Source organism: Eriocheir sinensis, chromosome 44 (genome assembly GCF_024679095.1).
Source record: "Eriocheir sinensis breed Jianghai 21 chromosome 44, ASM2467909v1, whole genome shotgun sequence".
NCBI classification, from domain to species: Eukaryota; Metazoa; Arthropoda; class Malacostraca; order Decapoda; family Varunidae; genus Eriocheir; species Eriocheir sinensis.
The window spans coordinates 7,490,711-7,504,290 of NC_066552.1; the positions used below are offsets into that span (position 1 = coordinate 7,490,711).

Below are 13,580 nucleotides of genomic sequence, written 5' to 3' on the forward strand. Positions count from 1 at the left end.
AAAAGGAGGAAGAGGAGAAGGAAAAGGAAGAAAAAGAGAAGAAGAAGAAGAAGAAGAAGAAGAGAGAGAGAGAGAGAGAGAGAGAGAGAGAGAGAGAGAGAGAGAGAGAGAGAGAGAGAGAGAGAGAGAGAGAGAGAGAGAGAGAGAGAGAGAGAGAGAGAATATTTCGTATTTTTCATAGGAAGATGGTGGGAAGACAAGAAGAAAGAGGAAGGAAACCAGTTTGTGTGTAACCTGGCACCTTCTCCTCCTCCTCCTCCTCCCCCTCCTTTACCTTTTGCCCCCCTTTTCTTTCCTGTAATCCCCTCTTTCGAAACCTCCTCTTCAACCTGCTCCTCCCACACATTTTACCCCGTTTCCCTAATCTCGTATCTCCTCCTCCTTCTCTTCCTTTTCCTTTTTTTTCCTTTCTGATTCCTCTTCCTCATCTACTTCATGCTCTCTCTCTCTTCTTCGTTGATAGTTCCTCTTCCTCATTTCTTTCCTCCTCATATTTCACTCCCTTTTTCTGGATATTTTCCCTCCTTTTCCTCTTCTTCTTTCTCCTTTGGTTCTTTTATTCTTTCGTTTTCCTCCTCCGTCTCATATTACTACTCTTTCTCTTCCTGTTTCTTTCTTTTCCTCCTCCTCTTACTTCTTTTATTTCTACTTTTCCTCTTGCTCTCTCCTTCTGCCCCTCCTCTTCTTCCTCTTCATATTTTCTCTCCTTCAGTTCTGTTCTACTTTGGGTCCGGTTTTTCTCTGCCTAGCTTTCTCCCCCTCCCCCTCCTCCTCCTCCTCCTCCTCCTGATTACTGTTGGGGGGTCGAACATCAGCAACGGAGCGAATCTTGCAACTTTTTTTTCGTGTTTTGTCCCCCTCTCTCTCTCTCTTAGCATCGTGAGGTGAACGGGTTTGGTGAAATAGCGGTTTTGGAAGAGAGAGAGAGAGAGAGAGAGAGAGAGAGAGAGAGAGAGAGAGAGAGAGAGAGAGAGAGAGAGAGAGAGAGAGAGAGAGAGAGAGAGAGAATAGTAAAAATAGACAAATATAATATCGACGTGTGGCTTAAAAACTTCACTTCATCTACTAAAACACACGCAAATAAGCATATGAATAAATAAATAAATAAATAAATAAATAGAGAAAGAAAGGAAGAAAGAACGAAAGAAAAGTTAACACACCATCACGTGACGACTCATAAAACAACAACAAAAAAAAACAAAAACGAAAACAACAACAGCAACTCAACATGCCTACACATAATTTTGAACATGATGCATCGGCTACTCTCTTCCTTGTTTACCTTATAGCCTTAAACGTGTTCCTGCCACTGGTCAATTGGGCTAAAGAGGCTAAGATAGGAAAACAAGGTAACTTTACAGGTATGCCCCGCTAAACCTGTTCCCGGGAGGCTGTGTAGGCAAGGTGTGAATGATTGATTGTTTGTCTTGGATTTTACGATCAGTCAATGTCATATTATCCGCTTGTAACGCAGTGGTCTCCTTTTCCCTCCTGTTCTCTTCTTTATTTCCTCTTCTTTCTTCCTCTTATTCATGTGACCCAATGGACTTTTTTACAGCTTGTTATTTTCTTTCCTCTTCTTTCTTCCTCTTATTCACGTAACCCAATGGACTTTTTTCTTCCTTCTTGTTCTTTTCTTTCCTCTTTCCTCTTATTCATGTAACCCAATGGACTCTTTTTCTTCCTGTTCTTTTCATTCCTCTTGTTTCTTCCTCTTATTCATGTAACCCAATGGACTCTTTCATTTGTTTTTGTTTTTCCTGTTCTTCTTTGCTCTTATTCAGTTTATCGGTAAAAAAAAAAACCTCTAAGCACTGCTCCACAAAAAAATAAATCAGAATTGAACGGCCAGAAAAAAGTGAAAGAATGTGAAAAAACCCAACCTGGAGAACCAGACTAATTTCCTTTGTGACCTTAGGAGATATTTCTTGTGAGAATCGAAAGCGTCCGAGAAAATCCTAGAAGTTGTGGGTGTATATTTCCATGGGTAGTTTTATGCGACTTGTGATACTTTGTCAAGGCTTTTGTACCATGAATATGAAAAAACCACTCATGAGAACCCGACGTCTGAAAATACTAGCCTAAAAAACGAATGGCCAAATATCAATAGCCTACTTATTTCCCATTTTCCGACGCGAGTGTCTTGGGTGACAATAACATTATTTCCGTTATATAGAGTGCATGGCAAAGAATGTAGTAAAGATGTAGTAGTAAGCCTTTGTTGTCTCCTTTGTTGTAAAAAAAAAAAAAAATGAATATGAAAAAGCACTCATGAGAGCCCGACGTCTGAAAATACTAGCCTAAGCAACGAAAGGCCAAATATCAATAGCCTACTTATTTCCCATTCTCCGACGCGAGTGTCTTGGGTGACAATAACATTCTTTCCGTTATATAGAGCGTATAGCTAAGAATGTAATAAAGAATGTAGTAGTAAACCGTGATTTCCGAGTCAGAGAAATGATCCTTCCTTTTCCCAATTTTCTATTTCTTCATTTTTTTTTCTATTTCTTTTGTCTTCTTTTTTCTTTGTCGCTTTTCCCTTTTCCTTTGTGGCCTTAGGTATTTGTTTTAAGAGTCGGGAGCATCCCAGAATACGGGCCTGAATTTCATCACTTTAGGCTAAACCAAACCCAAAACTACTATCCCAAATTCACAGATGCTTATAATATCAACTCAAACTATCCAATAAAACAAAAACTTATCACTAACATTGCTGAAAATCCACATGACAGCTCTTCTGTGGGGTTAGGGAAGAATGGGTGCGAGAGTCGAAAGCGTTGAGAGAGTTCCAGAAGAGCGTCAAGAAAGCTTCATAAGAGACTGCAGGTGTGAGGGCGTGGGAAGGAGAATCGAGGAGTCGAGGACTACGTGGGCAGAAGAGGATTGGAGATGGGGGCTGCAGGAAGGAGTAAAAGTGGAAGGCCAATGAGATGAACAGATTGTATGAAATAAGACTTGACAGCGAAGGGATTGGAGAAACGGGACGTGAATGATAGAAGTAAATTGAAACGGCATAGTAGGAACAGAGACCTAGCATGAAAGAATAATAATAATAAAAAGAAGATGAAGTAAAAGAAAAACTAGAACCAAAACAGGAATAAAGAACAGGAAAAACAAAAATATGAACAAGAAGCAGAAGACGAAGAACAAGAACTAGAACAAAAAGAACAAGAACAAAATCAGGAAGCGCCTAAAGGGTCGGAGAATACTAGCCTAAGAAACGAGGGACTAAATATCGTTAAATTGCTTATTCATATTTTCCGCTTTCCGCTATCGTCTTGGGTGACTATTGAACTCTCTCCGTTATATAGCGCGCATAGCTAAGAAGGAATGCAGCAAAACATGAGTCACCCGTGATTTCCGAATAAGAGAACCGCGGCCGTTAACCTCTTTTCCTCGCATTCCTTTTCTCATTTTTCTATTTCTTCAACTTTTATTTACTTGTCTTCCCTTTCTCTATCTTTTTTTTTTCCTTGAAGAGCATATTGGTATTCAGTAACAAGATGCCCAGTGAAAATAATGTAAATCCCATCATTTTCACTCTACTCATTCTCCTATTGCCACTGCTTCTCCTCCTCCTCCTTTCTGCTTATTTTTTTCCTTTCTTTGCTTTTTATCCTCTTTGCTCCTCCTTTTCTATCTGTTTTTCCTCTTCTCCCTCCCTCTCTTTCTTCTCTTTGCTGGGAGAAAATGAATAAAATAGAAAACATATAAAGAAAAATATTTATTTCCACTTTTTTTTCGACGGAGATTCTTGGCGAGGCTATCATTGTATACCTTTATCTTTTTACTATAGTGGGCAGTTTCTCCTCCACTTTACGACCACTAACATCAAATTGCTTGAACCTAACATTTCTGGCAATATTTAAGTTCGCCTTCGTTTTGCATATCAAGTAGGCTACACAGGGAGAGACGTGGGAAAAAGACGAAGAAAATAAAATGAAAACACGATATAAAAGATGATGTATACGAAGGTGAAATCAAGTAAATCCCTCCCTAATACCTGTTGTTAATTGTTGCTTATAGTTGCGAAGAAAGAGCCGAAGAGAAGCCGAAAAACAAAGTAATAGAAATTCGAAGACCACAAAATCAAATAAATCCTTCCACAATAGTACCTGTAATCAACGATTGTTTATAATTGGGGGAAAAAGCCGAAAAGGGTAAGACAAAACTATACAAAATATGATGAGTACGATGAAGACAAAATAAAAAAGAAAAAGAAAAATCAATTAAAAATCCCTCCATAATTCCTGTAATTAACTGTTGCTTATAGCTGCGGAAATAAAAGACTAAGAAAAGTAGTAGAAAACAAAACAAAACAATATAAAATAAGACAAAAGCAAACAATTGAAAAAAAAAAAAAAAAGGAAATCAGAATCCCTCCACGGTACCTGTAATTTACTGTTGCCGAAGCCGAAGAAAAGTAGAAAACGAAACAAAACAACAACAACAACAATATAAAAGATGATGAATACGAGGAAAACAAAACCTAATCAACCCCTGCACAATACAATACCTGTAATCAACTGTGGCTTACCTTGAAGTTGGGGCAGAAGACCACATCGTGCACCTGGTCAAACACGAGGTGTGGGAAGTGGGTGCCGGAGGGGGGCGCCTCCTTGCACGCCTGCCCCGCCTGCCGCGCCCTCTCCAGCATGACGGGCACGCGGCTCTCCAGGTACTGACGCTCCTGAAGGTAAAAGAAGATGGTGTCAGGATGCCTATGGAAAGCTACCGCGGGAGACAAGAATATGGGGTACATGAGCTCAGACGAATGGCGTGCTCATCCTTTTACAGAACTTGCATCCTTCACCGAGTCTGCGTTCAGTGGCAGCCATGTACATAAACAAAAAGAATATCAATAATTATTAGAGATGAGAATATGTATGTAGCCTATGTATGAAGTGTTGCCTAATCATCTTTCTCTATATTATGATTTACACGTCGAGATAGCCTCCTAAGCCCTTACCTACTCTCACAGACACAAACACTAATGGCAGCCTCTCAAGCACAGATTTTCTGGCATCTATTTGCATTTTCCTGCCTGTGTAAGCATATTGAGGTCATGGAGACTCTTTCCTTTCCTTTTAACTGGGTCATTCTACACACCCAAAGATACTAGTACTTATAAAAAAAACTACCAAATGAGGTCAGACAAAAGAATTCGTGTGAAATAGCCCTATCGCAAAAAAAGTCAATTTTAATATAGATATGACCACCTTAAGGTATCAAGCAGTTTTTATATCTTTTAAATGATAACGTAGAATCGCGTCGTCTCGCAATCTAGGTTACACGTGCGATCATCAGAAAGGCGTAAAGAGTGATGCTAAATCTAATCGAATTATTCTTAAATATTCTAGTCTTTGATAATTCTTAATGGTAACCAACTTTCGCATGGTTGCTACAGAGTTTCTCCTTTCACTAAACACAAAAACAAAATCGCAGAGTAAATCAATAAGTATATAAACGAAGCTTGTCTCACAGCACCATCAACATGTTTTCCTGATGCTGAGAGAAATTATCAGGTTTGCATGCACACCGATTTTTTGGTAGAAGATTAACTTTCTTTCTATTTATAATGCAAGGGGAAAAACAGAAAAATAATACTGCTGCAGGAAAGCAGTTACCTTAGAAAAAAATCCATGGAGCAGCAGATCAAAAAATGGGTCAATTGTTTTTCTATTATACAGTTTAGAGAGAGAGAGAGAGAGAGAGAGAGAGAGAGAGAGAGAGAGAGAGAGAGAGAGAGAGAGAGAGAGAGAGAGAGAGAGAGAGAGAGAGAGAGAGAGAGAGAGAAAGGAAACTGCAGCAGAAAAGCAAAACGGTTACTTCAGAAAAAAAAAAAAACGGTAAGGCAGCAGGTAAAAAAATGGGTCAACTGTTTTTCTATTTTCCAGTGCAATGGAAAAAGATTAAAAAAATACTGCAGTCGGAAAACAACACCGTTACTCCAGAAAGAAAACAAGATGAGGCAGCAAGTGCAAAAAAAAGGGTCAACTGTTTTTCTATTATACAGTGTAGAGAAAAAAAGGACAGAAAATCAATGTTGCAGTAGGAAAACAAAACCATTACTTAAGAAAGAAAACGAGATGAAGAAGCAAGTAACAAAATAAAAAGGTAAACGTTTTTTTCTATTACACAGTGCAAGGAGAGAGAGAGAGAGAGAGAGAGAGAGAGAGAGAGAGAGAGAGAGAGAGAGAGAGAGAGAGAGAGAGAGAGAGAGAATTAAAATAAAGCCGTTACTCAAGAAACAAATCTAAATGGTGCAATACAAAGCGATAAGGTAAGAAGAAGGAGAAGAAGAAGAAGAAGAAGAAGAAGAAGAAGAAGAAGAAGAAGAAAGAAAGAAAGAGAAGCAGAAGAAGAAGAAGAAGAAGAAGAAGAAGAAGAAGAAGAAGAAAAGGAAGAAGAAGAAGAAGAAGAAGAAGAAGAAGAAAAAGAAGATGATGAAAAAGAAGAAGAAGAAAGCAGCAAGTCAAGCGAGATCCTAAACACTAGTAAGAACCATGGAGTGTCAAGCGAGAGTCTGTTCGAGATTATACAAGACAGATATAAATGTGCATGAGAGAGAGAGAGAGAGAGAGAGAGAGAGAGAGAGAGAGAGAGAGAGAGAGAGAGAGAGAGAGAGAGAGAGAGTGTAGCCTACATAATCTATCAACGGTGAAGGCCTATTTTTCTTCTTCCTCCTCTTCTTTATTTCTTTTTCATTTCTTCATTCTTATTGCTATCGCCATCATTATCTACCTACTATCCTTTAAATAGAAGAAAAAAAACAGAAAATAGGAGAGAAGGAAACAGATAAAAAGACAAAGATAAAGAGAGAGATAAAAGTGTGAATAAAAAGGAGATAAAGGAATAGACAAAAAACATGTAAGCAAGCAAAAAAATATTCTACTCCTATATTATCAACCTCTATTCCTTTCTTCCCCTCCTCCTCCTCCTCCTAATCATCATCATCACCACCATTGTTATCATATTACTTTTATTATTCATTTGCTTATTTGCTTATTCTGTCAACGTCTTGGAACGCTATATCAGATAAACACTGTGATTGGCTAAGAAATGACAGACGATCTCGAGAAAGGGACATGATTGGTGAAGGGAGAGCGGTAGGCTGGCAGGAAGAAGGAAGAGGAGGAGGAGGAGGAGGAGGAGAAACAGGAGGTAATAGATAATATAGGGCTGGTGTGTCTATTTTGCTGTCTTTCTCCTTTCCTTATTTTTTCTAACGCCAAGACGACCACTTAAACATAGCCTAATAGTTTTTCTTTATTTTTTTCTAACGCCAAGACGACCACCACATAGCCTAATGGTCTCTAAAGAGCGCTTTTTATGTTTGTTTTCAGGCTTTTGGTAATTATTTTGTTTGTTGAGAATTTTCATTGTTCTTGGTATCTCATGTTATCGTTTTTTTAGTTGGCTAGCTTTGGAATACATGTGAAAGAAAACTGTATTTACTGAGGTGGAGGAGAAGGAGGAGGAGAAGGAGGAAGAGTAGTCGAAAATACAGGAGGAAGAGAGGAACAGAAGGAAGAGAAGGAGGAGGAAGAATAGAAGGTAATGAAGGAGGAACAGAAGTAACAGGAAGAAGAGGAGGAAGAGAAGGAAGAGGAGGAAGAATAGAAGGTAATGAAGGAGGAACAGGAGAAACAGGAAGAAGAGAAGGAAGAGGAGGAAGGAGGAGAAACTGAAGGAGGTCGAAAATGAAAAGGAGGAAGAATAGGAGAAGGTAATAAAGGAGGAACAGGAGAAACAGGAAGAAGAGGAGGAAGGAGGGGGAACAGGAGGAAGTCGAAAATGAAGAGGAGGAGGAGAATAAAGGAGGAACTGCGGCGGAAACTTTTTTTTTTTTTTGTGCGTGTGTGTGTGTGTGTGTGTGTGTGTAACGGAAATATGGAGTTACATGACAATCCGAATTCTTAGCGTGTTAGATCTCATGACCAAAAGAAGTCACTAACCCACGACTCTTCTCTTTTTTCACTTGCTCTCATATTAATGCACGTGGATGTCCCAGTTTTCTATTTTCCCCATCAAGTCAAATGGCAGTTACAAGGAAAAAAAAAGACGTATAACCGTATCTTAATATAACGGATATTTTCCACTTCCTGATTGAGAAGGCATTGGCATTTCTCTTGACCAGTAAAAAACTTCAATATTTTTTCCTCTTTCGTCGTAAACACACACATACACACAAAAAAAAATCTGTTTCTGCTAACAACTTGGTAATAAACTAAGAAAAACTCTCCAAGATTTTAATGAAGGAAAACAGGTATAAATGGATTGTTGCATGTCCTTAACAGTAAAGTGTTTTCCAAGACTATACAGATACAATATACATACAATATACAATATACAAATAGGTATCGTGCGGTAATGATCAGTATTTCCTAAACTATGAAGGATTTTCCAAGACTTTAAGAGAAGGAAAACAGCTAAAAATAGATACTGCACGGTAATGATCACTATTCCCCTAATGTTTAAGTTGTGGAAATTGTGGAAATGCAAACAAAAACAGACAAAAACGGGTATATACAGAAGCGTCCCAAGAATCTCCCAGAACAAAATGTAGAGTAGGAAAGGAGGAAAAAGAAAGAGGAATAAGATGAAGGAGGAAGAAGATGGAGAAAGAAGGAGGAAGAAGAAGAAGAAGAAAGTGAAGAAGAAGAAGAAGAAGAAGAAGAAGAAGAAGAAGAAGAAGAAGCAGAAGAAGTGTGATAACGAAACGAATGCTATTTCCTTTATATTCAGTTACAAAATCATGGAAATATCTACTAAAAAGAAACGCAAAAACAGTAGCGTCCCTAGAATTTCCCACCTGAGCAAATTGAAGAGTACGAAAGGAATTAGAAGTGAGAGAAAAAGAATGCTATTTCCCTCATGCTTCGTTTCGTTATTAAAGAAATGTATACCAAAAAGAAACAAATACAGAAGCGATTATAAACTACCACAACAGAGCAAAAGGAAACGTGGGAAAGGAGAGACAACTGCGGGATAAATCACACTATTTCCCTTATATTTACTTAAGTTTCGTTATTATGGAAATATATACCATAAAGAAACATGAATACAAAAGCTTCCCATTTTTCCTACAGTGCGAATGGTAAGGGAGGAGGAGAGAAGAGGAAGCAGTCACCAGGCAGTCACGTGGTAAAGGTGTTGCGTAATGCATGCCACTGTACGCCTCGGTATTCCAGGTGAGTCAGGCAGGTGTGTAGGGCCGCGAGCAGGTTACTAATGCGTTGACTAATCCCGCTGACTCTTTGGCGGGGGCGAGAAATGTCTGTGACTCTGTTGTTTACTTTGTCTAGAATGTCTTAATAGGTGTGTTGGGGCCGTGACGAAACACTTGTCGGGTTAACGTAATATGTGTGGCAATGAGGACGGGTTGAAGCGAAAGACAGAGAGAGAACGAAAGATGAATAAACAGATCGATAGACAGATAAAAATTAATGAATGAGTGTTTAAATAGATAATTAACTATATAGAAGTAAATAAATACACAAAAAAAAGTAAATAATCAGTAAAGGGATAGATAAGCAGATGAATGAATGAATGATTAAATAGATATCACACACTATTCTTTTTACAGCAAGGAAGGCAGCTCAAGGGCAAAAAACACAAACAGCAACAACAACAACAAAACGATATATGCTGCTCCGACAAAAGGGAAAAGAAGGAAAGTCCAGAAGAGAGGTCAATTTCGGGTGGAGAGGAGTCTACTACAGTAAGGTTTTGGATTCTCTTCTGACTTGGATATCCGGAAAGCCTAGAATGTCGTGATGAGTGAATCTTTGACCGTGAAGATGTGTTGTGGCCGTGACGGAACACTTGTGAGGCAGACGTGTTCGGTGTGGTAATGAGAACTGCACAGAGGGATGAGAACGGCGATGGGGAGATAAAGAGAAATAAACACCAAGAGAAAGAAAAAAAAGGAAGAAAAAACGAAAGAATGAAAGAAAGAAAACGAAAACGAAAGGAAATAAAGAAGAAAGGAGAAAGAAAGAAAGAAAGAAAAAAGAAAGAAAGAAAGAAAACGACAACGAAAGGAAATAAAGAAGAAAGGAGAAAGAGAAAGAAAGCAAGAAAGAAAGAAAGAAAGAAATGTACAAGGATAGATAGACAGATAAATGTGTGAATGATTGAATGAATAAGTAAATTTATGAATAAAGAAATAGGCAAATGATAAAGAAATAGATACAGAAAAAAAATGAATGAGTGCATAAGTAAATCTATAAGGAAATAAAGACGCAAATAAATAAATAAGCAAAGCAAAACTAACATAATGAATTCTTACGCCCTACAAGCTCAAAGGTCAGTGCTACGGAGATGAGCACCAATACCACGCGCAGCCACCCGAAACTGACCTCTCTTTTGGCAGCTCAACTCAGTTTGCTCTTGCAGGAGGAGCGCTGAAGGAGAAGGGAAGGGAGAAAGTTTACATAAAAGAAGGAGAGAGAAGAGGAAGGAAAAAGAAAGAGGAAGAAGATGAAGGAGGAAGAAGATGGAGAAAGAAGGAAGAAGAAGAAAAAGAATAATAAAAAAGAAGAAAAAGAAGAAGGAGGAAGACCAACACAAATAATGAAAAAGGGTGAAAATAAGTAAAGAACAGTAAGAAGTGAAAATGTGAGAAAAGATATAATGAAAGAAAGGAAGATATGAAAGAGTATGAATAAAGAAGACTAAAACAAATATATAGAAATGTGAAAATAAGACGAAACAACAAATGAAAAGGTGAGGAAAACATTATAGGAACGTTAGAAAAGGACGAGGAGGAAGAGGAAGGGTAAGAATAGTAGAAGGGTAAAAAGAGGAAAAATCAACAAGAAGTGAAAAGTGAGAAAAGACATTGAAAAAAAATAGTAGGAAGAGGAAGAGTAAAAATAGTAATAAAAATGTAAAAATTCGAAAAGCAAACAACAAGAAGTGAAAAACAAGAAAGAAACATTGAAAAAAAAGAAAAGAAACGAAATTAAAAAAAAGAACGAGTGGGAAGATAAACAAAATGAACCTTGACTTTTTACGAGCAGTAGTAGTATAGACATAGAACAATAGCTAGTTATGCCTCGGTAAGCTTGATAACTTGGCACAGCTCAGTCTCTCGGGAAGGTTGGTACGCGTGTCTGCCAAGGGACTTCCTCATGAATGCAGAACCGGAACTACCAAGGCAGAGGCTTAGGAGGCCTTTCTCAGCACCCTTCGTCTCAGGAGTCAGGAGTTTTAACACAAGACACGCACGGCTAGTTTCTTTGATCATGCTTTCGTGGTAGTGTTTATTTATGTAGCGATGAAAAAAAACATAAATAAGAAAGCCTATCACTAAGGGAGAGGTTGAGGAGGCCCTTCTCAGCACCCAGCGTCGGAGGAGTCTTGAGTTTTAGCATGAGAGACGCACCGATAGTTTCTCTTCTTTTATCATACGTATACGTGCTAGTGTTTTTAATTTTGTTTATTTGTTTGTTTGGGAGAGGAGTCATGATTTTTTTTTAAGCAAGGCACGCACCGGTAGTTTATTTGATCGTTCGTATACGTGTAAGTGTTTATTTGTGTAGACGTTAACAATGAAAAAAATAAACTATGATGAATATACTTTCCTCAGCACCCATCGTCTCAGGAATCAAGAATTTTAGCACAAGATACGCACCAGTAATTTATCTTTATCATACGTAGGTGCATTAGTGTTTACTTGTGTATCTAACAGTGAAAAAGACTATGATTAAAAGAAGTAAGACGAGGCTAGGAGTTTCTTTGCATCCATCGTCTAATTTAGCAAAACAGTCACCGGCAGTTTTTTATCATGCTTACGAGTTTGTGTTTATTTGTGTACCCGTTAATAGCAAGCAAAAAACAAACAAACAAAAAAATTAACTGAGCAACCAATCAAGAAAGTATACCATATTAAGAGACACGATCAGGAGGTTTGTCTGAGCATTCATTGTCGGAGGAATCAGTAGTTTTAGCACAAGACACGCTCCGGTGGTTTTAATGATCATACGCAAGTGTTTGTATTAACGCGTTGACTGCGAATTTCCTACAAGAAGACCTCACCAAGCAACAGGAATGAATCAAATAGAGGCTGTTACAATTCAATGAAGAAAAATGTAGTCATGCACCTTGGGAGGGGATGTCCAGCACACCAATACCACATGGGAAACACTCCACTATCCACCACAGAGGCAGAGAAAGACCTGGGAGTATATGATATCAGGCTACCAGTGAAAGTCAAATTCATTCCAATCGCAGCGGACGGGTTAATTAGTGTATCCAAAGTTGCAAAAAAAACTATGATAAATTAAGCAAGAAAGCCTACAATCAAGGGAGAGAGAGTCAAGAGGTCATTCTCAGCATTCATCGTCGAGGGAGGCTTAAGAATTTTTGCCCAAGATACGCACGGGTAATTCTTGATCATGTGCATTCAACGGAGAGGAAAAAAATATTGATGAAAGAAACAAGAAAGCATATATACGAAAACATTAAAGAGAAAGCTCGCTCCGGCTCGCACATAAATAAATCTTCATAAAACTACACCGAATCTTCTCTATAATGCGTTACGTGCTGGTGTTTATATTGTGTACCCAATGATGAAATAAATAACTGCAGAAGCAAGAAATCAAATATAAGAGATCATTAATGTAAAAACGCGAACCGGATGCCGAGTTAATGAGTCTACAGCTTTTTATCATGCGTACGAGCTGGCATTGATTTACATATCCCAGAACGATGAAAAAAATATGATTGATTAAACAAGTACAGAAGGAAAGATTAAAAAAATACATTAGTGTAAAATCGCGGACCGGTTGCTGAATCTTTTTTCTTGTACAGCTTTTTTTTTATGATACTTGCGCTGGTGTTGATTTCTGTATCCGTCAACGATGGAAAAAAATTAACTAGCCTGGAAGGAAAGGAGAGGGAAGAAAGAAAGGAGGGGAAAAAAGGAGGAGCAAAGAAAGAAGGGAGGGGAAGGAGAGAAAAGGGAGGGGAAGGAGAGAGAAGGGAGGGGAAGGAGAGAGAAGGGAGGGGAAGGAGAGAAAAGGGAAGGGAAGGAGAGAGAAGGGAGGGGAAGGAGAGAGAAGGGAGGGGAAGGAGAGAGAAGGAAGGGTGGAATATCTTACTGGTCTTGATTATGAAAAAAACAAAAAAGGAAAAAAAAAACAAGTCATAGAAAACATTAAGGAAAAAAAAAAAAAACACGTACCGGATGCCGAATAAATAAACATATATCTTTAGTTTATATAAAAAAGCGTAACTTTCTTCAACGACTCATCCTCCATATTTTCCAGTAACGAGATAATAAACAGATGGTAAGCTATTCCATCCATCACTCCATTCCAAATTATCGTACTCATCGCATTGCATTGCCGTAGTTTCTGACCGATAACTATAGCAAAAAACACAAAAAGCATCAATAAATAACAGTTTTAACGCTAACTTTACTGTTCTATCGTTGTTTGTGTGGTTGCGGCAGTCTTCGAGAATAAAAATGATAAATGGAATGTTCAGTGTACGACAATTTGGCAACTCTTCCTTCTCCCAGCTACTCATCCTCCCCTTCGGAATGGCATATGGGAACCTGGGAAAACCTG

The 13,580-nt window shown here is 38.4% G+C and overlaps 1 protein-coding gene across 1 annotated transcript in view; it reads right to left on the minus strand.

The window, feature by feature from the left end:
* The window catches only part of LOC126980381 (carbohydrate sulfotransferase 11-like), a 79,939-nt gene that overhangs the window by 55,527 nt on the left and 10,832 nt on the right, over positions 1–13,580 (minus strand). Inside the window, exon 3 of the mRNA XM_050830243.1 lies at positions 4,538–4,690. Coding sequence (XP_050686200.1) covers positions 4,538–4,690 — 153 coding nt within the window. The remainder of the gene's footprint in view (positions 1–4,537; positions 4,691–13,580) is intronic.